Source organism: Plectropomus leopardus, chromosome 12, assembly GCF_008729295.1.
Source record: "Plectropomus leopardus isolate mb chromosome 12, YSFRI_Pleo_2.0, whole genome shotgun sequence".
Classification (NCBI taxonomy): domain Eukaryota; kingdom Metazoa; phylum Chordata; class Actinopteri; order Perciformes; family Serranidae; genus Plectropomus; species Plectropomus leopardus.
In genome coordinates this window covers 31204069-31230624 of record NC_056474.1, presented here as the reverse complement: position 1 = coordinate 31230624, position 26556 = coordinate 31204069, and the positions used below count along the sequence as shown (strand labels likewise).

Here is a 26556-nt window from a genome sequence, read left to right as displayed (position 1 = left end):
AAAAAAGACTGTGAAAACTAATTTAAATCAAAAGCTGTTACATAATTTTCTGTATATTGACACAGTTAATTAACTTATCATTTCAGCTCTACACTCTACTATTATTATTAATAATTAATAATTCGATATTCATTTGACCTAGCCTAACTAAATTATTACACATACAGTTTTAGATCAAAATGAATTCACCTTTCTGAAGGTCCTCTTTGAGGCTCTTCACTTGGAGCAGCAGGGGACTGGGGAAAAAAAGACACAACACAAGATTATATGTATATGGGTGTTATAATAGATCAGTGGTGTAGTGATATGTAAATTAATATACAACAGTGATCCTCTCATTATTCGAAGCTCACCTGTATTCATCTGTCGGGTGTGCGATCTCGATTATATCCCTCAGACTGACTTGAGGGAAAACTTTTGGGTTGACAACCAACTCATCATCTGCTCAAAGGAAAAGAAAAAACAACCTCATAGGAATAAAATCTTTTGTAAGAGAAACATACACTTAGACTGCGTGATCTGCAGGTTCTTGCTTACCACTTCCACCAAATCCTTTCTTGTGCAGCACCAGCTTGTATGACTTATTGGTCTTCATGATGAACTAGCTGGGGAACAAAATCACAAGTTTACTTGTGTTGCAGGCAAATTAGCACATGGCCTTTGATGTGAATTTGTTCTTTTTTTAAATTGTCTTTCCATTTCTTTTTGACTATATTAACAATATATTCATTGTTATACTGTTCCAAATTATACTATTGTTACAAAAGCTACACTTGATATATTATTTACCTTAGTAACTGTTCTTTATTTATCAGAGTAGCAGGTTGGCTGGGGTTTAACTTCAATTATTTTATTTTTTCTTCCCTTTTTCATTTCATATATTATGATCCTCCTCAGAGCTACAAATATTTATATTTATATATTTTTCGAGCCTCCCTGAGCAACTAGGGGGGAATGCATGACTATATTTCAGTTTCTAGCTGTAAGTCTTTTATTTTGAAGATTTTTTAAGAAAAAAACATATTTTCACATCCACTGGTGGATTTGGGTTCCTGAGAGAATTTAAAATATAAACAAAAAATACAGTTTACAATTGAATGACCCTCCCTTAGGCTAAATAAATAGCCTTAACTCCCTCCCAAGTGTTAAAAAAATATTATGTGAAGTACCTCCCCCATTTTGCACAACCCTTCCCCTCATAAATAACGAACAGTCTCTAAAGTCCTCTGTACAGTAGTGTAGGTAACATTAGAAGTCTGTGTAAAGAGAAGTGTGCTGGGAAAACTAATTCGAAAGCTGCGTTTTGGCTGAAATTAAGTTGTTCAAAGTAACACTAATTTTCCGTCGATCTCTGATGAGCTCACAGTCTGTCAGGCTTTCAGAAAGGAGCAACATTACCATTCTCTCTATCACACGGAGCCAGCACATGCAATAAGTATAAGACTTAGGGTGACTTATGGTAGCATTAAAGTATTCATTGAAACTTTATGGCTTGTAGGTTAAGACAAGTGAACACACAGGATAATGGCAGTACCGTTACCTCAGCAGGCTCTCCTCAAAAACTCTAACTCCTGGCAGCTCACACCGCCCTGTGGTGTTGACATATGCTAGCCTAGCATGTGGCTAATTTGAGACAACATACAGCTAGTAAACTGAGTTGACTAGCGCTAGTCACAACGTTAAACAACTATTTGCAATGAAAATGCACCCATATAGATGAAATAAGTTAATGTCCCCGTTTTAAAGTGAAAAATAGACAGCGGTTTGCTAGCTAACTAGCCAAGCGCGAGCTCTCTGGGGTCGTACTTCCTCCAAAACATGGGAATGTGTGATGTGATTGGCTGGCGGCGGGTCAAAGAGTGTCTGGGCGAAACAAGAGGATTCACTCCACTTATTTCCAGCTTCGCTTCTCTTGGAGGATGATATCGCGTGTTTTTCAGTATAACCCGATATATTAACGAACCCCGCCATATTCCAGATATATCATACGTGTCTTTAAATTGTTTATGTACTCTGGAGAAATCCTGGTCATATTCCAACTGAAAACAAGGGCAAACAACTATGATGTAGAGGACAGTTCTTTACTCATCAGAGGAAGGGTGTGGTTGAGCTGTGACTTTTTAATTTTTTTTTAAACCCTCGCTCCGTATTTTACTTGAGCCTCCCTGAGCAACATGTGAAATTTTGCATGACCTTCTCTTTGACATATTTTTTGGAAGATTTTAAAAACTCACCCTTTGATGTTTAAAAATTAAAAGTTGAAGACAAAATCCAGAATAGAAAGTTTTATTTGTATGTTTTACTCATGTAATGCATGCTGGTTAGTCAGTGAAAAAGCTTTATTTTGGCCAAAATTTAAATAAGACATATAGAATAAAGTGCCTTTGATGAAATATCGCTATTTTAAGATAAGATTTGGTCATGTTTTTTTGTTTTTTTTCTGACAATAGGGTTTGTTGCACATGATGTGTCCAAAGACCATCAGACCATTAGTTTTATTTACAGTTTCTGGCTATGATAAATGGTGTAATTTTGGGGATTTTTATATATCGCTGGTAAACAAAATACAAATTACAGCGATTCAAAGTTCTGTCTGACAATAAAGCACAAGTCTCTCTCCAGTGCTTAAATAAATATCTGGCATGCACCCCCACCCAGTTTTTGCACCACCCCCTAATACCCTAATATAAATATATATTTCAATTATCTTTGTTTGAATATCACACATAAAATAAAGACAAGCCTTTGTAGACACTCAGTGTTTTGCAGCAAGTCAAAAAGTCCTCATCTTTTGGGAAAAATGCAGTATTTTTCTTGTAAATCTTGCTTAGCCATACAGATTAATCTTAATGACAGAACAGTTCAGACAGCTAATACACCACTTTATTTAATAATGATAGCCTTTGACAACAATACTGATTTTATAAATGCATAGCTGCTTTAAGAAATTACATCATAATGTTATGATTATTATATATGTTAAGACTTACTTACACTTTTATTTGGTTCCCTTGCCCCCCAAATTCCAGCTTATAAGCTTTCGATAAACCTTTAACAGCAATACTGTATGAAAAAAACTAACACAAAGACCATAGCAAAGAAAACCTAAAGCATCCATTCAAGTGTTTCACCAAGGGCCAATATAAGGCTGTCCCAAAATCTGGTCCAGGCACAACTGTCCACCTCCGACATGATGGACATTATGAAACTTGTATTTCAGAGATAATGCAGAACTGAGCAACACTACGAAAGACATGATTGTGATTCAGAGTATATCATAGACTGTATAAATAATATAGGTTTACAGCAACTAGCTGCCATGGTGGAGTTGGACATACTTTTGTCGATAAATCAATCCTCCCTGGTGCTTGTATACTGGGACAAAGACAGTAGTCCCAATAAATGGCCTAATCGAGCTGTGACCTTAACTTGACTAAACTGTGCATGTAATGTACTGAGTGGGCTGAATAATGGACCCAAATGGGGCTGTGCATGGGTTCCATAATGGCCCCATGCCATTTGCCCACATGGGTTATCCTACGGCTGCCTGGGGGCCTATGGGTAAACCCACCCATGAGGGCAATAAGCATGGGGCCTCTATGGAAGCTGTGGGCAGTCCCATATAGGGCCCATTCTCAGCCCATTGACTACCCACACGTTGGCTTAGAAAAACCATAATTGGAACTACTTTTACACACTGGTGAAATCTGCTATTGCAAAATGAAAGTATTTTCTCTTGGGATTCCAGTGATCTAATATCCTGGATGAAATACTGACAACTATTCCATAAAAACTGTAAATTCATAACATTTAAAATCTGCAAAAAAGAGTCTATAATGTCAGCTTCAGTCCAGTAACCATCGTCTTTCAGGAGCTCATAATGACGGAACCTTTTTCAAGCGTCAGAATACATGGCAGTTTGGATGACTTCTGAAATCTAATGGAAGATGTCGGAAGGCACATTCAGACCAGTGGAACATGGTCAGTCGAATCTCTGCAGCTGAGGCTCAGCATAGAGCCTTCTGCTCTCCTTTAAAGCTCAAATTCAGAGTTCCTCTTTTCATGAGCAGCAGCTTCTCTTCGAGTCTTGGGGTGTGGCCTCCTCCAGGTTGGCACGATCTGATCCTGCCACGACAAAGATGGAGAGGAGATTTGTACCCTCAAGGCTTTCATTAGTAACATCTCTGCTTGTCAGGAGTTGACTCGTTACTTACTGATGCTATTGCTGCGTCCGATGCTAACAGGGACCCCGTTCTCCATGTCCTTTAGCACGCACTTCTCAAACGCCAAAGCTGCCACCCTGAAGAAAAAGCCCTGCACGTTCTCCCCTGCAAACAAGCAGAGTAAATTGTTTCTTACAGTGGCTTTCCGCATTGCCCGGGAACATTGTATCTATGTTGTCTCACAATTGAGTGCTTGGTTTTTACCTGTTTTAGCTGAAACAGCCCAAAATTCTGCATTCATTTCTGTTGCTATCCTGGTGGCGTCTTTTTCTGTCCTCTTTCTTTCATCGAGGGGCTTAAGGACAAGACAGTTGAGTACTTAAAGAAAATAGTTCATGTGAAAATCTCCTAAATACACAAAGAATTTAAAATATATTCACCAGCAGGTCACTTTTAGTGCCAACCAAGAAGACAAAACAGGAGCCGGGCTCATTTTCTCTCATAGCCTCCTCCAGCCACTGGCTACGGAAACAAAACAAAGTGCTTAGAATACCTTAATTCTAGAATACTGTTAAAAGTTTTCTTTACTCATGTCATTGAACATGATTTACTGATTCCATTTTTAAAACAATGGTTGCCGATCAACATGAAGGGATCAAGTACAACAACTCAGATATTTCTTGTCTATCTCGTTAGACTTTTAGCCTGGTTACACATTTGGAATTCATGGGCGTTGTGTCTTCCAGGTTTAAGAGGAAAAGGACAATCCAGACTGTTACCAGTGCAAAGTTAACCCTTTAACAACTGGGTTGACATTGGTTGTCTTGTGCTGCATTCAGATGCCTTTCATTGGCATTTAAGACATAATGAGCAACTTGGAAGAAATGTCCTGCAAACTGCAAAGAAAACTCGTAAAGGTGACAAGGAGATTATCTAAGAATTATTAGATATTATCAAAAAATGAGAGAAAAATGTTCAGAAAACTATATTTTCTTGATTATATATTTAAAATAAGGTTACAGATTTCTTTTTTATACTTTCTTGAGGTCATTTTCTTGTTTTTGTTTGCTTGGTTTACTTTTTTGCAAAGTTGCTTGTTGCCTTCTTCCCATGTTTTAGAGAGATATCAAGCCAATTTGCTCAGGTTTCTTAGGGTTAAAAGTCAGCATCTGTGATGGTATGGGGGTGTGTTTGTCCCCATGGCATCATGGGTAACTTGCACATCTGTGAAGGTGCCATGAAGGCTAAGAGGTACATACAGGTTTTGGAGCAACATATGCTGTCATCCAGATGGGGTCTTTTTCAGGGATGTCCCTGCTTATTCCAGAAAGACAATGAGACACATTCTGCACGTGGTGCAGCAGCATGGCTTCACAGTAAAAGACTGCAGGTACTAGACTGGCATGTCTGCGGTCCAGCAGTCTCCCATTAAAAATGTCTGGCACATTATGGAGCAAAAAATATGAGAACCCAGACTGTTTAGCATCTGAAGTCGTATCAAGCAGGATGGGAAAGAATTTAACTTTTGAACTTCAACAGTTAGTGTCAGTTCCCAAACACTAAGTGAGAACTGTTAAGTGAAAAGTTGGTGTCACGCAGTGGGAAATATGCATCCGTCCCAACTTTTTTGGAACATGTTGCAGGCATCACAATCAGAGTGAGTACATATTTACAACAAACAGTAAAGTTTATCAGTTTGAACATGAAATACCTTATCTTTGTACTTTATTCCACTGAATATAGACAGAAAAAGATTCAAGATACATTCTACACAATATCCCAACTTTTTCGGAAATGGGGTTGTAAAAAATATTACATAAAGCTTAATTCTTGAAAATATACATAACAGATAGGTATCATTTAGAATAGTTATATATTTTCACTAGATAAGTTTTGTTGCAACTTACTCTATTCCAGCACATTAATGTTTTTATTGTAGATTTTAAAAGCAATAAAAAAAAAGCCCAATGATAATAGAATCAGACCTACCGAGTATGATCCAGCGACTTAATGTCTGCCATGTCAAAGACTGTGATAATAACTGGAAAAGATGAGCAACAAGTTTCAGCATTGTTAGTCTGCAGCAGCTCAGATGTAAACTGGTCTCATCTATAATCAGACACAACCATCTGGTTACAACAGCGTCTTACCCTGAGCTCCTCTGTAATACGCAGAGGCGATGCACTTGAATTTTTCCTGCCCAGCAGTATCCCAGCTAGAACCAAAAAGATGAATGAGTGAATGGCAAAAACATATTCCAGAGTTTGCAGAACTGCTTCTTTAAACTCAGACTACTCACATCTGAAGGGAGAACGGGACTCTAGAGATCTCAAACCTCTCAATCTCAAAGTCCACACCGATGGTGGCCTTGTAGTCCCTTTCAAACACGTCTTTACAAAACCTGAAAAATAGCACAAACAGATGAAGTTGTTGTTTTTGTCGAACATGTTCAGAAGTCAGACTCACTGCAAAAACCCAGATCTGTTTATAATTCTATTTCCTTTCTTTCTTACATGTGCAATACTTTAGACAGTCCAATGGAGAACAATGTTTATTTAACCCTTTGAAACCTTTCAAAAACATGGAAAATGCTTTAAAAAAATTACTAAATTCTGTAGCATAATTTTATATATGTATTTCTTAAAAAACATGAGAGGTGGCAATGAGTGCCAAAAGAATAAATGACGCACAGCTTAGCAAGAAATTAGTAGAAAGTACAAGGAAAAATTTGTACCCCCAATGTGTGTGCAAATTTGTCAAAGAAAAGGTAGACAGAAAGAAAAGGAAAAGAAAAAGGTACTTTCATGTATGTACAATTATATGCAGACAGTAATCAGATCTTATTTTGAAATTGTGTAGTTATATTGGTTCTAATCTTAATTATTTATAAAGTACCTATTAATGAGGCATGTCTTCCCCACATTAAGGTCTCCAACAACCACCACTTTTGACATTTTCTGTCGGTCCCACCTTTAAAAAAGACAACAGTTATTTATATTTTTTCTTATATCAGTGACATATGAGATGCTTTTCACATGATGCTCAAACAAAGCTGAAAGTGATGCATGGACACAAAGCGGGAGACTCACGGCTGATGCCTGGCGGCTCCGTCTTTACAGGCTGCTTTAGCCTGAGGGTCCCAGTCTGTCTTCAGCTGTAGAGAGGCGTTAGCTGTGTAGCACTGACACGAAAAGGGCCAAATATTACTGATAGCTAGCATGCACAAAGACATTAAGGCAAGAACATTTCACTCAAAGAACCTGACATTAATAATATTTAGAAATCCAAATTTCTCAGAGAATGAACAGTATATAATTAATTTGCTCAACATTTTAGCTAAATGAATGAAATGAATATTTAAAAAAATTATCCTCACTTTCAAAAATCAGATCTATATACATATCTAAAAACAATGTGAAACTTAAAAATGTGTAATAAGAAAAATTAACCACAACTATTAAGTCATGCAAATCTTACAACTTTGTGCCTAGTAGGACAAACCCCTGTGTGTGCTTGTACTTTTGTCTGTTTCATTGATTTATTTTTTGTTGTAGGCTTTGTACGATTGCATGGCTGTTACTGAAATAACGACTTGTATGTCTTGTCACATTATTTTCATTTGTAAATTGTGATCATTACAATTAATATAAAAAATGATCACTGAATGTTTCAAAACTGTAAATAATACGTGAAAAAACAAGCAAAAACAACTGTGCAGTAAATGCAAACATGCTCATACTGCTAATGCTATCATGCAGGTATAATGTTTACAATGTTTAGCAGTTACAAATGCTAACATTTACAAAATTGGGATCTACACATAGACAAGAGGCTCAAATGTTATTCAGTATCATAGATTTCTGTCCAAATAAAGTGCACAAATGTGTAATATGGAGAAGATTCGGAGGACAGAATATGTTGACTGGAGTATTTGACTGCAACATCCCATAATTACCCAGCATGCTGCAATGTGACACTGACTTCACTATTTGAGAAAGTTAGTTCGAGGTCACATGTTTCTAATGAAGTTAACATCTTGCCATGTTAACCCCATGAAACCTAAATCGACGTCTGTTTTCTTGCGCTGCGCTCAGTCGCCTTTGACAAGCTATTCAGCTCTTTAAAAACATGAGCAAATTGGTTTAATTTCTTTTAGAAGCATGGAGAAGAAAAGGCAATGACCGACTTGGAAAGAAATGTCTTACAAATTGAGAGAGATTTCACCTAAAAATGTGCTTTAAAAAGAGGGAAAAATGTCCATAAAACTAAAGCTTTATTTATATCTTCTATCTTCTATGTTTTTAACAGAAATCAAACCAATTTTCTCAGGTTTTAAAGTATTAACCACATCGATCTATCTCACAGTGGATAACAGTGGAAAAAAACAGTATATACCTTTGGGAATTCACAGATGACCCTGTCTCTGCTGATGGGTGGTGGGAATGGGATCATCCCGTTCCTGTTATCCTGCATCATTCCCTACCAAAGAGTGCAGAACAGCAGTCAGACTGATCTCATTGAGTCTATGCACTCCTTCAATGTCTGTGTGTGCATTTTTACAAAGATCATGTGTTCTCTGAACCAAATACAGCATTTAGATTAGAGGGTCAGATCCCAAATTCTGCTTCTAATAAAGCGTCATGACATACAGCAGGCTCTGTGTATAGCAGACAAAAAAAGATGTTGTTCGTGTTCATTAGTGACAGCATCCATATCAAACCTTCGATTGTGAGCACAGACAGTTTGGGACGTTAAACACATCACTAATCATGGTGCTCAGTTAAGGAAGATGCAGCTAGTGCAGTTACTGCATTTATCCAGTCTATAGCCGGAAGTAAAGTAACTTTGTCTTCAAAATAAAAGCACGATGGCTTTAAAATTAACTTTATCTAGTGGCTATGTATTTTACCATTTTAGTCTGTTTCACAGTTTTACTACCTTTTATATCATTTTACTATTATTTGAAAACGTGCTGTTATCCTGTCATTTACCTTTCATTTATAGTTTGGGTCTTTTACTTTTTTATAATGTGCTATTACTATTATCGTTTTATCTACGTAATTATTTGTTCATTTTTTTTATTTCCTTAAAAAAAATGTTTTATAGGCCTTGTTTATTTCCTCCCCCAGCCCCTAAAATGCATCATCTTAATCGCAAGAATGAACTCACGCTTTTATTTTGAAGGTCCTTACCGGAAATCACATTATGTTAGGCTTCCAAATGACAACGAGAGGCGCGAGGCCAGATACCACAGCCTCTCTGTAGGCTGTTATTTCACAAGTCTCGGCTTTTTTTCTTCCAAAACGGCGCTCAGTCACACTTCGGTTCCAGTAAAGAAGAAAGTACAACAGTTTGATACTCACCACAAATGGAAGTACGGCTGAAATCTACTCGGTTCCTCTGACCGCGTCGCTCCGTGCAGCTGCAAGCCCGGACGCTGTTTGATGAGGAGCTCGTTTCCATGACAACCGTACTGTAAGCATTGTCACGTGATAATTAAGATTTAGGGCCCGCGTTAATTTCACACACACTCGTATCGTTCTGCTCACAAAATGCACTTTTGAAAATCAAGCTTTAAAAAATATCATACATTAATATGGTTTTCCCCTTTCCTTGAGTTAATTTTTTATCAGATCTAATCATAGATATCAAATATTCATTAATTTTCAAAATGTTAACCCTTTAAATACCAGGTTTTTGTCATGATGCCACTACGTTTTTTGATCAAATAATTATTTTCAATATACTACATGCAATGTAGATTTTTTTTTTTTTGCACACAAATGTGTAACGATCTGGAAAAAGTGATGAATTAAAAAATAAATAAATATAAATAATAATGTTTTTTTTCTTATTATAACTTTTTTTCAATTCTAACTGTTTCAAACATAGTTTTCTTGACATTTTCCCGAGTTATGTGAGAATTTTCTAGTCTATTTCTTTTAAAGCTAATATTCAGGTCAATTTCTCATTACCTTTCTTATGTGTGTGTATATATATATATATATACATATATATATATATATATATATATATATATATATATAGATAGAGAGAGAGAGAGAGAGAGAGAGAGAGTGAGAGAGAGAAAGACATGTCATGCCAAGTCGCTGATTGCTTTTTCACAGGTGTTTTTGAAAAAAATCATATCAACGTGCTCATACTTCACAGGTTTGGGAAACCAAAGTATATCAGCATGTCATTCCTTAACTCTCATATTGTTTCCATATAGAATATACTATACTACAACAGTAGAATTAAAACCCCAAAATTCAGTGATGGTTTTTGGTTTTGAAGTGCCACCCAAAGATTTTTGGTGGCCCCCGTTAAGCCCCCCTATGAGAAACATCTGGGGGCACCACTGTCCAGAACACTGCAGCAGATGTATCCTTTGGAAACAGAAAATCTCACCACAAGGTCCATTTAGTGGCTGAACAAGGACCAGTTTGCTCACTCGACATGGAAATGAAGAACACTTTGACTTCTTGTGCATGTTTGCTTCAAATAAATTTGAATTTTTTTTCTCAATTTGTGTTAACTTTTCTTCTCGTGCTGTGACCATGGGTTACAGGATTCACTTTACTATAAAACAGAGTTAACAACACATTTCTTGTGCCATCTCATGAACTTTTTTTTAATGAATGTCTCTTTATGAAACAACCCCAACACACACATAATCATAGAAGTAACAGAAGTAACAAAGACATAAAAAGGATGTAAAAACATAAATACCTGCCATTAGGATGAGAGATTATCACGCAGGTAACAGAGAGCTTTGGCACAGCACTGGTTGCACGTGACAAAGGGACATTTCTCATTTCTTCCCACAGCTTCCAGTCAAACATTAATGCCTGTTTACCCGGATAATTCCCGCATACTAGTATTAAAACATAATATTTATACACATTTTATAGCACTGATCCCTTTAAAGTAACTTCATATCAAATACATTTGTTATTCAAGTTTCTTTTGATTATAAAAAATATTATTTATATTCCATTTGGTCTGAGAATATGAATGAAAACACTGTACAAAGAAAATTGATTCAAATAGAAATATGATTACATCATAATAGGTTGTTCCATACGTGGAAAAATCAAAAGTGTTCTATCTGAGCAATCCACAACAATGAGGCACAACTACAAGTGATGTGACACATGTCAGAGGACTCAACAGTAACCCAGTCCCAGGCAGGAATGAGACCATATCATGCACTGTATATCATAATCAAAGCAGCCACTATGACATCACCCAGTGGTTTGTGGACTTCTGTGTTAAAGCCTATAGTGTGGTGAAAGGATGATGTATTTTTGTAGGCCAACCAGGAAGTTAGCATCGCACTGGTTCCCTCGTCAAAAACCCTATGGGTTTTTCAATTATTGCCAAAAGTAAGCTCTGTGACAAACACAAGTTTATGATACTTACACATTTTGTTCAGCATGATAATCTTCACAGATGAACACCATGTCTGTGTGTTTTGAAGCGTAAATGAAATAGCCAAAAGCAAAAAGCTATTGTTAGGCTATGAACAAATTTAGATGTCACCACCCCAAATCCTTCCGACTTCTGATTTGATTTAGCGCGCTTAATTTTCTACAAAACTCTCTTGTTAGCGTGACTTGATCTAACTAATGATCATGGCTATATCAGTTGACAGTCTCACATCCTTTTTCAAAGATGAATTAAAAAGTGTGTGACCGGTGTGATGACATCTACCATCCCATTTCTGCTGTAAAGTTGTATTGTATTAAGAAAGTGTAGCTACAGCCATGGAGGCGGGGCCCCATTCATTCCTATAATAGCTGCTCAGCAGCACATGAAGCAAAAAAAAACTCTTTTTCTGGGTATAAAATACCCCAATCTAGAGGCCCATGAGGCATGCGCACCAGAGTAAAAAACGTACCAACGTAAAAAAAAAAAGCAAAAGATCTTAACAAGCATATTGCATATAGAAATATATGCAAGCTTTTAAAATAGGAGTGTGTCTTATCAATGATGCAATAAAATATTTGTTTTCTTAACAAAGCGTAAGGTAAAGTGATTCCATTATGTTTTAGTGGCATTTTAAAGCAAATTTTGATGATTTTTCACAATAATATTGTGAATTGCAGTTATTTTTATTTTGTCCAATGCCTATTCTCAGGCATCAGGACAGTCTGGACTTCAGACTCAGTTTTCATGTGTCCATCCACAGTCTGTGTCAATGTAGTGGGTTATCAATGCGTCATTCTGTGGAGGAAAATATAGTGCAATGACCCTTTAATGAAGCACTCGGCCTAGAATGTCAGTAATGATTTGTAGCATGACTAACTAGCTATTGTTGCCAAATAATTACAGGACATTGCCTGCTGGGACACTGGATTTCAAATGGTCCCTTCTTTAAATCCAGCACATGGTGGAACTGGTTACCTTCGTCATCCTGCTCTGACTCTCGTGTTAGTGCAGCCACAGGATGGCTGTTCCCTTTTGAAGTGATCCACCTGAGATGAGCCATGCCGTCCAGTCAGGTGAGGTATCAGCGGTGGACGTGTCAGTCTATTCCCTGTGTCTCCTCCAGTGGACCCTGGAACCTGTTTTCTCATCATTTTCCAAAGTTATGTATAACTGTTAACAGACTGTAGCCATGGAAAATCAATCAGACAAAATCAAACCTAAAGGCATCCAAAGAATGTTTGTACTCACAACCCTGCAGTGTATCAGGAATCTATACAATCAACTGTGTTTATCTTCATTCCAGAGCAGCTGGATCTGCAGCCCTGTGTAGTTATCAGCTATCTCGCAGATACCTGGTGTGTTTGTTAGGTACTATGGAAATAAAATTAGGTTCTTACGACCTAACATATGAAAAAGAATGTGTGAAATACAGAAGACATTAACACCTGGATCGATGTCTGTTTTCTTGTGCTGCATTTCAACGCATTTTAATTGCATTTAAACTTCCTAAACCTGAGAAAACTGATTTGATTACTCTCAAAAACATGTGGAAAAGCATAATGAGCAACTGGGCAAGGAATGTTTAACAAACTTAAAAAACCCCACAATGAAATAAAATAAACATAAAAAATAAATAAATAAAATAAGTAAAAATGATGTTTATAAAAATAAATATCTAAAAAAAAATGCAAGAAAAATACCTGAAAATTAGTTTTGGAAAAACAAAAAAAACCCAGAAATGACCTGGAAAAAGAGCTTAAAAGTTCTAATAACTGAGTAAAATAATTTAAAATATGCAATTATGATACTTAAACACAGCTTATTTTACCGAGACATTTTTTCCCTAGTGGTTTTAAAATAATTGTCTAAATCTGCATCTGCAATCTTTATATGGGGCCCTGCTCTATCTACTGAGCCATTATGCCCTCCTAAATCTACTAATATCTTGCAATTACTTTACCAAGTAGCTCATTGCCCTATTACCCACGTTTTTTGAGAGAAATCACACCTATTTGTTTAGAGTTCAAAGGTTTGAATATTCGTGAAAGGCATCTGAAAGCAGCACAAGAAAAGTGATGTCCCTCCAGGTTTTAAAGGGTTAATAAAACCCTTAAGTCAGGATCCCCTCTGTCTGTTGAATAACTACAGTGAAATGAGCCTATATTAACCTGATTTGTGTAATTACCACGCTTCAATGGAAAGATGTTTTTGGAAAATGATGGGAAAAGTTGATCTAAATGGCTAAAACTGTCAGAAAGGCATAAAACAAAAAAAATCTCCCTTCTCACTTCCTCTGGTTTTCCTGCTCACTCCTGTTATTTCATCTGAAGTGCTAAATGTGCCACGTAAAGTGCATCAGTCGAGCAGCCACTCAAGAATTCCCCCTGCCGCTGCTTTTCCCCAAAGACTTTGAGATGCATCTTAAAAAGAAAGAAAAGTGAAAGCTCTTCCTGTCCAGCTGAGAGCGCTCCAGTCTGTGTTTCCTGTTTTACCGCAGCAGTGTCGAGTTGTCGGGAAGGTGGGGGAGGGACAATTAGTTGACTCTTGCGGCAATTTCGGATTCAGCTGACAGACCACCTGGACCAGGACCAGCAATTATCAGTCAGGCTAAAAGCAATACATTCCACATTCAAACTTTAAAAATTCACAAACTTAACATATGAGTAGTTGTCTGACTCACGTGGTCTGATCTTGATTGGCCAGATGAGGATGGAGCAGAGCGTCAGAGCAGCCGCGACTGCCACGCCTCCCGTCACTATGACCATGATGTAATGATAGAACCACACACAGGCGGGACAGCACACCACCGTACTGAGAGACATCACAAGCATCTGTTAGAGCCATCTGAGACAGAACTGATATCACTTAATCTACTGAGCTCCTTCAAACCTCACTCTTCTTTCTTATCTCTGTCCTTGTTGAATCATATCTCATCTCTCTGTATATGTTCTTTGACTCTTCATTTCAACAATTTGACAATTATAATGGAATTACATGGCACTCGGATTGTGGTGCTGGAAGTGCCAAAAATTTCATTCTAAAAACTCAACAGCACCGGGTTGCCTTCTTGTCATGCGGGACACAGTGGGAAAATGCTTCCACTAACATGGGCTGTTTTTTACTGGCTGTTTGTGGGCTGATGCGGTCTTCCGCATCTCTGAGTGAGACACGTTTCTCCCACTGGGCTACGTGTCTCTGTTTGACATGTTGAAATAAATCAGTCATCCTGCTGCCTTTAATTGCAACAGCCTTTTAACAAACTTTTAAATCTTTCCTAGAGACCCACTTCTTCTCCCTGGCGTTTCATAAATGAGCACACAAATCACAGGCACTGCAGTTTTTCTACTTTTACTGTTTTTATTTCACTGTTTTAATTTTATTGTTCTTATTGTAATCTATCTATTTGTTTACTTCTTTTTATGTATCCTATGTACAGCACTTTGATCGACTGCTGTCTTCTTAAAGGTGCTTTATAAATTAACTTGATTGATTGATTGAACTTTGCAGCAGACTGTGGTTTGTTCCAGATCTGATGCTGCAAAACCAAACCAGTTTCAAATGACTGACGAGACTGAGCCTTTTTTGGAAACCTTCTTTTAATTATCATTAATGCTTGCTGTCATGCTGTCGTGTGTGTGTATCTCTGGGAGGTAAGCGCAGGGGGAGGATGCAGCCCACTATGAACTACGGAAGCCCAGAGAGAGCAACAGCGGAAGTTAAAGAGAAAATCGAGATTTAAAAATAAACCACAAATCAATAAAATCGATGAATCACCCAGCACTAACATATACATATATAATTTGTGTAATAATAAACAGAATAAGTGTCTGTGTGTTTATGCTTGTACATCCTAAATAGTGAGGACCAAAAACCATGTTTTAGCGACAGATTGAGGACAGTCTGGACGGTCCTCACTTCTTCAAAAGGCCTGTTTGGGAGTTTTGATTTGTTTTAGGCTAGAATGAGGTTTAGGTTAGGGTGGTGTTAAGTATTTAGTTATGATTGTTAAGGTTAAGGTAAGGGGCTAGGGAGTGCATTTTTGCATTTTTTGTGCATATATGTGTGTGTGTGTGTGTTTGCGTACTAACTGGCAAGGATGCATAGACTGAATGATCATCACAGCCACTCCATTGGCCACCTTATCAGTAAAACTCATGGCTCCGTACACAAACGCTCCACTTTGCTGCAGAGATGGAGACAGATAGATGGAGTTAATGATTGTGTATGATTTGAAAGGTCACATCACCCCCTCCCCCCCCACACACACACACACACACACACACTACCGTCTGATCTCCGATGAGCTCTGCAGTCATGGAAAGTGATATAACCAGGATGGTGGCTGACCCCGCCCCCAGCAGGACAGCGGCCCCGTACACCTGCTGACCCATCTTATCATCCAGCAGTACCCAGTAGGAGAAGGCCATGATCAGCAGCAGGCCAACGAAGTAGGTGAGCTGGACCAATCAGAAGAGAGAGACACGCAGTGTATGACAAGTGAGCTGCTGCAGCCCTGGCGACAGATGGTGCTAAATTCTGGCTCTAACACTTCCTCTTCCTGTCAGTGTAGATACAGATTCAGATCTTTTTTTAGGATTCAGTGACACTGTAAGGTTTGAGGAGGAAACAAAATACTGAAACCAGACAGAACCAGTCAGGCAACTGTGTGACTCTGCTCATGAAATCAGAGCTCACAACTCACTTCATTTATGTGTTAACTGCAGTTAGTGACTGTTGTACAGGACTGTCACTGCATCATCCTGAAAAGGATTTTTAATATTTTGATGAATGGAAATAGAACAGACAAGAAATTAGGAAAGACTGAGCTATAACAACTTTTCTAGTCTTACCTTTATTAAAGCTCCTGACAAACACATTTGGAATTTTAAGTATTTCTTTGTAAGATTTTGAGAGTCACACACTTTATTTCCTGTATTCTGGTGAAGTTTTATGCATCAATTTAAGGTGGAAATGTTTCCTTTTATATAAAGAAAAACAAAAAATACAGGCTATAGGTGACATTTTTAAAATATAAAAATTGGCTATTACAGAACATAATGCAGCAAAGCTGCTCTGGCATTTCGTCTCTTGCTGATGATCTTTTCTCATTTAATGATATCCTTGCAGAAGTCAAGACATGTAGGTATAGTTTACTTTTACAACCTATTTAGTGTCTTTTGTTTGAGGTCTTGGGGAATATCCCCTTTCAAGGGGCACATGTCATCTATTTACATTCATAATAGATTAATTCATTTTAATTAACCCATAAACCCCTGGTTTTCAATGGCTCACATGTTTTAGCGAGATTTCTGCTCATGTCAAAACTTTCTGCACATTCCATTGTATTTACACCTTTGAGGAAAACATGGTGACACTACATTTACCATGCAAATGTGTGGTACTGGTTATGCTGCAGAATCAGATTTTTACTCACAAAATGTAAAAATTAAAATATGATGAATAATTATTGAATAAACTATCCTGCATTAAATAAGAATGAAAAGCTCCAACTTCAACATATTGTGTTAATATGACCTTTTCTGACAGCAGGACATTAATTTTTACTTACACATTTTCCAATGAGTTTACTGAGAGGCTTCATGATGAAGGAGGACAGGAAGCCACTCAGGTACATCACTAAAGGGATTGTTGCAATGAACTTCTGTTGGGGGGGACAGAGAGAAACAGGATAATCAACAAAGACCGAGATCATGTTGCTATGATACATAATAACAGTAATGCTGTGCTCCCTAATAACTGATAATAAATGTATGTATGTAATGAAAGAGTGATTGTGGTGATGCTGTGTTACCTTGGGCAGCCCCAGAGTGTTGATGAGGTACATTGAGATGTAAGTCTGAGACAGATTGACCATCAGTCTGGTCGACATGTACAGTGCAGCCACCTGCAGACAGTATCATACATATCTGTCATGGTGCAAGCAGTGGAAAATATATGACAAAAGAAAACATGTGGTAACTGCTATAATGTTGAAAGAGGAAGGGCAAATTGCAAAAAATATATCAGCCCAGTGGCTTCAGGTGAATTTTAGGCCAGTCTTCAGTGTGTTTGTTCAAACAGATCTGCTTAAAGAGTCTCCCTACCTGGTAAAATGAAGGCTGCTGCAGCCAACATTTCCACTGCAGAGGAGACAAGGAGGTCTTGGAGCGAGGGAGCAAAGGCCTCCGCTCCCCCTCCTCCTCTTCCTCTTCCTCCTCCACCTTCTCTCTACCCCTCCCCTCCTCTCCTCCGGCCTCCCCTCCTGCTCCAGGCTTCCTCTCTGTGATTCCCAGGTGGAAGAGGATGGAGAAGAGAGCTCCGATGCCCAAAACAATCAACGCCAGATTCTGTAATCAGACACAACATGGTTCATGTTCATGTTTATTAACCCTTTAAGGTTAATTTCAAGAACATAAGAAGAAGGCAATGAGCAACTAAAAATAAGCCAGAAATTAGTAAAAAAAATTACAGGTAAATGTCCTGAAAAGTTAAAAAAAAAAAAAAAAAGAAAGAAATTACCTTTACAATTGCAAAAAATATATATGAACATATTTCTGAAATATAATTTTAAATATTTAATTATAACAAATATATATGCATTGCTTTTTATATTTTCCAGATTTTGAAAAAAAAAAAGTATTTTTAACACATTTTTTGTGTGTTTCGGGACATTTTGTAGCTTTGACTTATTTTTTGAGAGGGGGGGGTTTCTTGCCAAAATGCATTGCCTCTTCCATATTTTTGAAAGCAAACAACCCAAATGTTTCTGCTGTTAAAGGTTAAATGCTTGTGAAAGGTGTAGGAGTGCTGCACAAGGAGACCGATGTAGATTCACGTTTCAAAGGGTTACAGTCCCATCCACTCTTGAACGCTGTCAAGTCTCTCTCATTAGAGTTCATCCTCACCCTGAAGACAGGGATGTCTACTGGTCCAAGCGCATCACTGAGCGGGTCGTCGCCCCCTCCGGCCTGGGTGTGGAACAGCAGATAAGCCACTGCGTACACTGTGATGTTGGCGATCACTGTGAAGGCGTACCTGCACACAGTGAGAAGAAATAGCCTGTTCAGGATCTGCAGGTCACCTTGCTGTATCAATGTTTGCGTGTAAACACGCACCTGTATGCAGTAAGCTCTACTTTAGCGTGCTCGCAGGACACTAGCTCTGGGATGAGGGAGAGGTGGGAGATCTGAGTGGCGGCCCAGCCGAACTGAAAGACGATGATGAACGGGACGAAGTAGATCAAACTGGCCCACTGAGGGGTGAGGGCATCACAGCCCAGGCACTGGTTGAAGATGAAGGCAAAGGACAGCACCACGCTCAGAGTACCTGGATAACACACACACACAATTCATAAATTTTCATTTTGTCTTGATTTGACAGCACAACACAGTGGAGCCAGTGTCAGCCTGACAAATCAACTAAGGCCACGTTTAGACGAGAACGGCCCTACTATAAACGGAAAAGTCTTTCCTTTCCATTAAAAAAAAAAAAAATCTGCATTCATATGATAACATTGTGAAAACGATACTCGAGTACACGGATCCCCAAAAACAACCGAAAACGCTGTAAGCTGCCAGACCAGCAGCTGGTGGTCTAACTTTGCAATGACACACCGTAGAAAGACACCATGCGTCATACTCACTGGGTCCACGCACTGCCAGTTTACGCGGCGACAAAAGGGGTGGCGTTTCAAAAAAATTACACTCTGGATACTGGTTTCAAAATTTTGCATTTTCAGGTCCCCAAAATGGTGTTATCATGTGAACCAAAGGCCACACCACAACAAAAGATCAACCTTTCATGCAAGAGCTGTTGCCGTGAAACGACCCCTAAATTTGGTCCAAGTCCTGTGCTGGGCAAAGCAAGTAGAGTATCACTGCTTTACAGGGTCTTTTAGTACAGCCAAACACTGAACAAGACTTTTATAGACGACCAAAACGTTACAATTGACATTGATGAATTCAAAATACACTGAGAAAGCAACAGCTACAGCTACGCCTATACTCTGTGAATCTGGGGTTACGCCATTGTGACGTTAGCTATCCAACACTGTCACCATGATGACGACTTGTCAATGGACTGCACCCACTTGTCACTCAAAGTGGCCATGCCACTTTTTTACATATGCATAACTTAAAGCCTTAATAACATTTAAACAGGTAAGTTATATAAAAATTCACCCTCATACAGTTGTCATGGATGTTGAAATTAGCTACAGTGACCAATACTGGGTTTTTTTTGTTTGTTTGTTTGATTTGTTTTTGTTTTTTTGGCTGTAAACATGTTTATTTCTGCAGTTTATGGGGGTCTATGGGGACCGACTCACTCTTGGATCCAGCTTTACAACTCCCTTTCACATATGCATGAGACTGTTATCATCTCTCTCAACATCATCATAGAGAGCAATTACTAATTTCACACCTACCATTATTGTAATATGACATGCATCTGTTTCTATTACTGCTGTGCCCCCCCCCCCCCCCCCTTCGCTTTCCTTTTTGCCCCCCCCCCCCCCCCCCCCCAGCTTTCGCTTTCCTTTTTGCCATGATTGTATTTCATTTGCTATTTACGACATCTATTGCGTCTGTCCGTCCTGGAAGAGGGATCCCTCACTATCCTCTACCGCTCTTCCTGAGGTTTCTTCCTCTTTTTTTTTCCCCGTTACAGGGGTTCTTTTTGGGGAGTTTTTCCTTGGGTGATGTGAGGGTCTAAGGGCAGAGGGATGTCGTACACTGTAAAGCCCTCTGAGGCAAACCATGTTTTGTGATAATGGGCTATATAAATAAAACTGACTTGACTTGACTTGACTTTAAATGGCCATTAGAGGAATTTCAACACTTCTATATTGGCTTCATTTTTCAGCCCCAGAGGTTGCAGATTGGTGTTCACCTTGTATCTTTGATATAACACTTATTTGGAGCCAATCCAGTACGCATCTTACTTACATTTACTAGTCATAAACTCTGGACTCTTCTTTTAGGCAGAGAGCACCTCTTTGGCCTGGCTGTAATCTTGCCTGTTTTGGGACTTCCCTCACTTTCACTGTCAGCTCTTCATTCTTACTTATTATTAGTTATATTACACTATATTCTATTTTATTTTGTTTTAATTACTCCCTGTAATGTTTTGACTCTTCTATATCCTGCACTTGGAGGTACATTTTATATATAACTGATGCTATTAAGTGTGATTGAATCAAGTTTGAACATGTGCTTTTAAAAAATTTTAAGTGTAGAAACCATTTAAACACAATTTGTTATTCAAAGCAAATGTCTTAGAGCATGTCTGGAGGGGATCTTTAATGAATTTATTGCCTCTGTGCAATAAAAAAGTGATGTTTTATTGATATGCCGAGGTCTAATTTCATACTTCTAGGTGGATTTCCTCACCACTGTGATGCAAAAGTTTTTGCCTAACCCAATATGACCTTGTAGACAGTAAACGATGAAACTTTTATCGTGTATACCATGTGTGTGTCATGTGGATACTTGAACTTGTCAAGTCATTCCACTATGACAGATGAATGACCTCAGACTCCTCCTCTGACAGCTGTCATTAAAGAGTCTTGTAAAACATGATCTGACCTGAACTGAATCAATAAAATATAAGCTGACAGAGTAGTATGAGAGCAAAGTCCATACAGATGTTTCATTCAGAGTTACATGAATAGCCTTTGCGGGAGCATGTACATAACAGCCAGTTTCAAGGTGAACACCCAAAATTAGTGTCACCAATTCAGTATGTGACCAAATGTCACCCCTTCTGTTCCTGACTTATGGCGTTGAATAATGGCCAGATAAGTGTTTTTGCAGAACATTATGATGTCACTGTGGACCTTAGAGCGTTTTGATATATAATGCTGTCATTACATCATTTTATCCTGATAGACATGTGAGTGACATTTTGACATAATTAGTGAATGAATTATTGGGTTTTGGCCAAAAGCCTGTTTTGTGAGATCACACTGACCTTTCACCTTTAATTCCCAAATTCTAATCAGTTCATTCTTGAGTCCAAATGAATATTTGTGCCAAATTTGAGGAAATTCCCTCAAGGCCAGCTTAAGATATTGCTTAAATGAAAATGAGACAGACATACAGTCACAATGGCCTTGAGCTCTCAACGCAAAATTCTAATCTATTCAAGTCCAATATCACATTCAAAAGAATGAAACACAGTGACCTTGACCTTTGACCACCAAAATATAATCAAATCATCATTGAGTACATCTGGATGTTTGTGCCAAATTTAAAAGATATTCCTCAAAGTGTTCACGAAAATGAGACAGATGAGGTCAAAGTTATTTAGACTTCTTTTTATTTAGACTTTTGACCTTTGACCATCAAAATCTTATCAGTTCATTGTTGTGTCCAAGTGAACGTTTGTGCCAAATCTGGAGAGAGTCCCTCAAGGTCTTCTCCTGATATTGTGTTCAAAAGAATGAGACAGATGAGGTCACAGTGACCTTGACCTCTGACCACCAAAATACTCAGTTCATCAGTGAGTTCAAGAATATATTGAGATCTAATTTTCAAGAGAGACCTGAGTACACAGTAAAAAACGTAAAACAAACAATTAAAATACACAATATCAGTAAATAAAATAATATACAATCTTATCTCCTAAAATCTTTTTAAGTCATAAATTATTATTATTAGAGTTAAAAACAATCAGTTAAAATCAGTCCGAAATTTAATTAGGTTTTTAAACTGACTCATTGGAATCAGAGTATCAAGCTTTTGCTTACATTGCAATTCATTCCATGTGAATGGTGCAGAGAATCTAAAAGCACTCTTTCCCAAATCAATGTTAGCTCTCGGAACCTGCAGCAGTAATAAGTCCTGTGAACGTGTGTTATGTGTTTCAGCTCTCCAGACGATAAGGGATGTCAAATAAGACGGCCACTTTTCAAGCAGCCCTTTATAAATAAACAAAAATAAATACTGTTCTCTTCTCTTGGAAAGAGATGGCCAGCCCACTTTTTGGTAAAGATAACAGTGATGGGTTCCATAGCTGTCTCCAGTTATAAACCTTAGAGCTGAATGGTAGACAGCATTTAGAGGCGCAAGAGTGGAAGCTGATGCATGTCTATAAATGACATCGCCATAATCTAGGACTGAAAGAAAGACTGCTTCTACAATTTTTTTTCTACGTGATAAGGGAGAACAAGACTTACTTCTGGATAAAAAAAACAAGCTTATTTTTTATTTTTTTGTTAGACAATATGAGTTTTGAAGGTGAATCATTAATCATCAATCCAGATACCTAAAATATGTATAATGTGGGACTCTTTCAATAATTGTACAATTTAAAGTGCAGATCTGGAGAGTGTTATTGTCAGTGTTTTTGGCTCTACAGAACAGCATATATTTTGTTTTATCAAGATGAAGATTTATCATGCAGCTTGCAAAGCACTGAAGGCAAGCTGCAAGTTTTCAATGACTGATTCTACAGAGTCCGCCCAACAGTATAAAATAGTCATCTGCATAAAGATGAGCGTTATAGTTTTGTAAGGACGAAACTATGTCATTTATATAAATGGTGAAAAGCACTGGTCCTAAGACTGAGCCTTTTGTTATTGGAAGAAACCCAGATTAAGCATCACCCATTCTGACACATTGTTGTCTATCAGAGAGATAATTTCTAAACCATATAACAGCTCGATGATCAAATCCAAAATGAAGATTCCTCTTTTGTTGACATACTGTGTTGCTGTAAGTGCACCATGTCAAATGTCTTGATAAAATCATCAATAAGCATTGCAGAGGAGCATTTCACATCACGTAATTTCTCCTCCTTTTTAATGAACAGATTCTTACTAACAAAAACTAAGAAGCTAAATTCACCGTCTTCATTGAACACTCTTTTTTTGTACAAGCAATTGATGTAAGTGATATCCTGCAGTTGTGGTCTTGATCTTGAAATAAAATCCCAAGTCCTCTTTGTCCGTGCCCAGGACAGAACCTAATAGTTGCGCATGAGATGAGACCAAAACCTTCAAAAAGTGGTCTTGAGACCAAGACGGATCTCAAGTACAATATCACTGCAATGTAAAAGAGCTGCATGCAAATTACAAATAATCTTCTGAATTTACACTAAACTATCGAAGGGTAAAATCCTTTCTGAATCTTGTGTGGCAGTAAAATGAAGACACAGTGTGTATCTGTCTTTCTGTGTGTCCGTCTGACTTACCAACTAAATGCCATGTCTTCCTCTTGCCGTAGTTGCCACAGCCAGGGGTTCGGTCAGACTCATAGCCAATGAGAGGCGTACAGATGCCATCAGCTATTTGCCCAACCAGCAGCAACACACCTACGCCACAGGCAGACATTCACCCGTTAGTGGTATACAATAATAATCAATGTGTGACTACAGATGAAGAAGAGAGATGCATGACAAGGGGCATGACGCCCTTTAATGCTAAGAGCATTTAACAAGAGGTGATAGCTGTTTCCATCCGTGAATTAATAAAAACCTTTCTTACTTTCACTGACCAAACGTTGACTTTTGCCCACCATGTTTATGCATTAAGTCGGCAACTCATGTCATAAAATTATTTCAGAGTTGCTGAGTTGTTTTTCTGACACTGGAGGTTGTTCATGCGAATTTTCCCACTGGGAAAGTCATCATTCCAATTACTCAGATATCACATTAATGTACTATCAAAAATGGCACTTGTTTTGTTGATGTTTTTCTTGTTCTTTACTTATTTACTTTTATTTTTTGTTTGTTTTTTGTCTCATTTTCAGGTAATTTTTGTACTTTTTACTTAATTCTTGCTCATTTTTGAGTCTTTTCTTCTGAAGTTACTCATTGCCTCCTTTCTATGTTTTTCAAATAATCAAGCCAATTTGCCCAAGGTTCAAAGAGTTAAGGAGCACAAGATATAAAACAGTATTTGGCCCATTTTACCTGATATTCCACTTTACCTGAGTTCACCCTGTAATCGTATTAACAGACAGATCGATAAATAGACAGATAGACAGATAGATAGATAGACTAACCTGCATATGTGTTTTGGAATCCCAGCACTGAGTGGTAGAACACCAGTAGGTATGTGAACCACATGGACGCACACAGGTCGTTGAGAAAGTGTCCCACCGCATAGCTGAGCCTCCTGAGGACCGGGAGAGTCCTCTCTGTGTCCGACATGACGGCTCGCGTGAGACTTAACACTTCAGAGGAAAATTTCAGCACGCGCCCTCATCAGCTATCGACCGGGGTTAGATAAGTTACACAAACTACCGGCACAGACAGAGCAACTTGTTCCACTGTGGGAGAGCTTTTACACGGCTGAGTAACCAGAGCAGCTATCAGTTCCTGTTTTTTTTCTTCACGATACTTTATTTAAATATACTAATCATCACGTGCGTCCGTTCGGTGAGTTATATGTCGCGCGCCCGGCAGGGAGGACAAAAAGATCCTCGCTTCCATCACAGTGTTAGCTTCCCTGTAATCAGGTGACAGTGGTGTCAAATCCAGGAGGAGCGTGTGACGAAAGAAAACCGAAACAGAAGCACGCGAGAGGACAAAAACGGCTTTTCATTGCCGCATTTCTCCCGTCACATCACTAACTAGCTAATATGGAACATAAGCGGCATGTATCTCAGCTTTCTGTCTGCTCTGATTTAGATACGTCGCTGTATCCATTGAAAATGACGCCGAAATTAGACAGAAACACCTCGCGTGCCAGTTCTTCTTCGTAGTTTTCGCACAACTGCAGCAGCGTATAACATTAAACCAACCTCGGCACGTAAAACATCGAGCCGCTTCCCCGTTATCCTTTAGCCAAGTGGCAACAAGCATAAAGCACATCTGGCGATAAAACTACAAACAGATGTAAACAACAACCGGCTGTGTTGATGTAAGCAGAAAAAGCCAGAAGAATGGACCAATAGGAAAGCCTTCCAGCTCTTCTCAGCCAATAGCAGAAGCCTCGCGGTCTAACTTTGTCATGTGACGGCAGACTGACAGCCAAAGATCGTGTACATAACAGAATGATATCCCCAACTCACTTCCGCATTTACGTAGTAAAGTAAAGATGTTACACATTAAAAGTATACATACATAGTCACATCATTTCTCTAATTCACCTCCTATGTTTTTAATATTTCCTCCAAGAATTGAAGACTCTTCTCAAATTACTATTAAAACATAAAAGCGTCAAGCTTTTAGAAGAAAAAGAAGCGATCCCCGCCCTTGTTTTAATGTTTAATTTTTTTTTTGTACACTTCATACATACTTTTACGACGGGGGATTAGGGCCACATTAAGGAAAAAAAAATTATTTACGAGATTAAAGTCATTAGTTACGAGATTAAACTCATTATTAACGAGAAAAAAGTCATTATTAACGAGAAAAAACTCATTATTAACGAGAAAAAAGTCATTATTAATGAGAAAAAAGTCATTATTTACGAGATTAAACTCATTATTAACGAGAAAAATGTCATTATTTATGAGAATAAAGTCATAATATTCAAACCTGCTGCTTTTGGAGATACTTGTTAACATGAGGGCTACGGAGGATTTGTTTCTTGAGACACAACGAAACCCCTCTGAATAGCCCATAGATGCATCCAACGATAACCCTGCAGTTGACCAATTCCAGCCATTTCCCCCTCCAGAAAAGCAGCAACATCCTCCAAGTCTGACTGGTTCTTTCGCCGGAAAAGATGCAATTTCTTGCATATTCTTTTTTTAAAGTCCTGATACTTATGATAATGTGATGCTGATGTGCCAAAAGATTAAGTATCTCCTTGTTTGTGAAACCTATCCTAAGATACAACTCAACCAAATCCTCCGTAGCCCTCATGTTAACAAGTGTCTCCAAAAGCAGCAGGTTTGAATATTATGACTTTATTCTCATAAATAATGACTTTTTTCTCATTAATAATGACTTTTTTTCTCGTTAATAATGAGTTTTTTCTCGTTAATAATGACTTTTGTCTCGTTAATAA

General features: G+C 38.1%; 3 protein-coding genes across 3 annotated transcripts in view; all 3 read right to left on the bottom strand.

Moving 5' to 3' along the window:
• The window catches only part of depdc5 (DEP domain containing 5, GATOR1 subcomplex subunit), a 34961-nt gene extending 33158 nt beyond the window's left edge, over positions 1–1803 (bottom strand). The window contains 4 exon segments of the mRNA XM_042497240.1: positions 190–236; positions 354–441; positions 538–605; positions 1541–1803. Coding sequence (XP_042353174.1) covers positions 190–236; positions 354–441; positions 538–595 — 193 coding nt within the window. The 5' untranslated portion in view covers positions 596–605; positions 1541–1803.
• Positions 1804–4060: 2257 nt separating this feature from the next.
• Positions 4061–9586, bottom strand: rab36 (RAB36, member RAS oncogene family). The gene is made up of 11 exons (XM_042498342.1): positions 9527–9586; positions 8559–8642; positions 7253–7344; positions 7059–7133; positions 6463–6564; positions 6314–6378; positions 6153–6204; positions 4604–4685; positions 4428–4518; positions 4215–4328; positions 4061–4125 (listed from the first exon to the last, which is right to left on the bottom strand). The coding sequence occupies exons 2-11, from the start codon at positions 8637–8639 to the stop codon at positions 4061–4063; spliced, it is 819 nt and encodes a 272-aa protein (XP_042354276.1). The 5' UTR covers positions 8640–8642; positions 9527–9586.
• Positions 9587–13552: 3966 nt separating this feature from the next.
• LOC121951522 (major facilitator superfamily domain-containing protein 12-like) lies at positions 13553–25450 on the bottom strand. The gene is made up of 11 exons (XM_042497882.1): positions 24602–25450; positions 23790–23909; positions 18713–18923; positions 18503–18632; positions 17702–17944; positions 17410–17502; positions 17167–17259; positions 15884–16054; positions 15686–15780; positions 14278–14408; positions 13553–14174 (listed from the first exon to the last, which is right to left on the bottom strand). Exons 1-11 carry the CDS (start codon positions 24747–24749, stop codon positions 14131–14133), a joined length of 1479 nt encoding a protein of 492 aa, XP_042353816.1. The 5' UTR covers positions 24750–25450; the 3' UTR covers positions 13553–14130.
• Positions 25451–26556: the final 1106 nt, after the last annotated feature.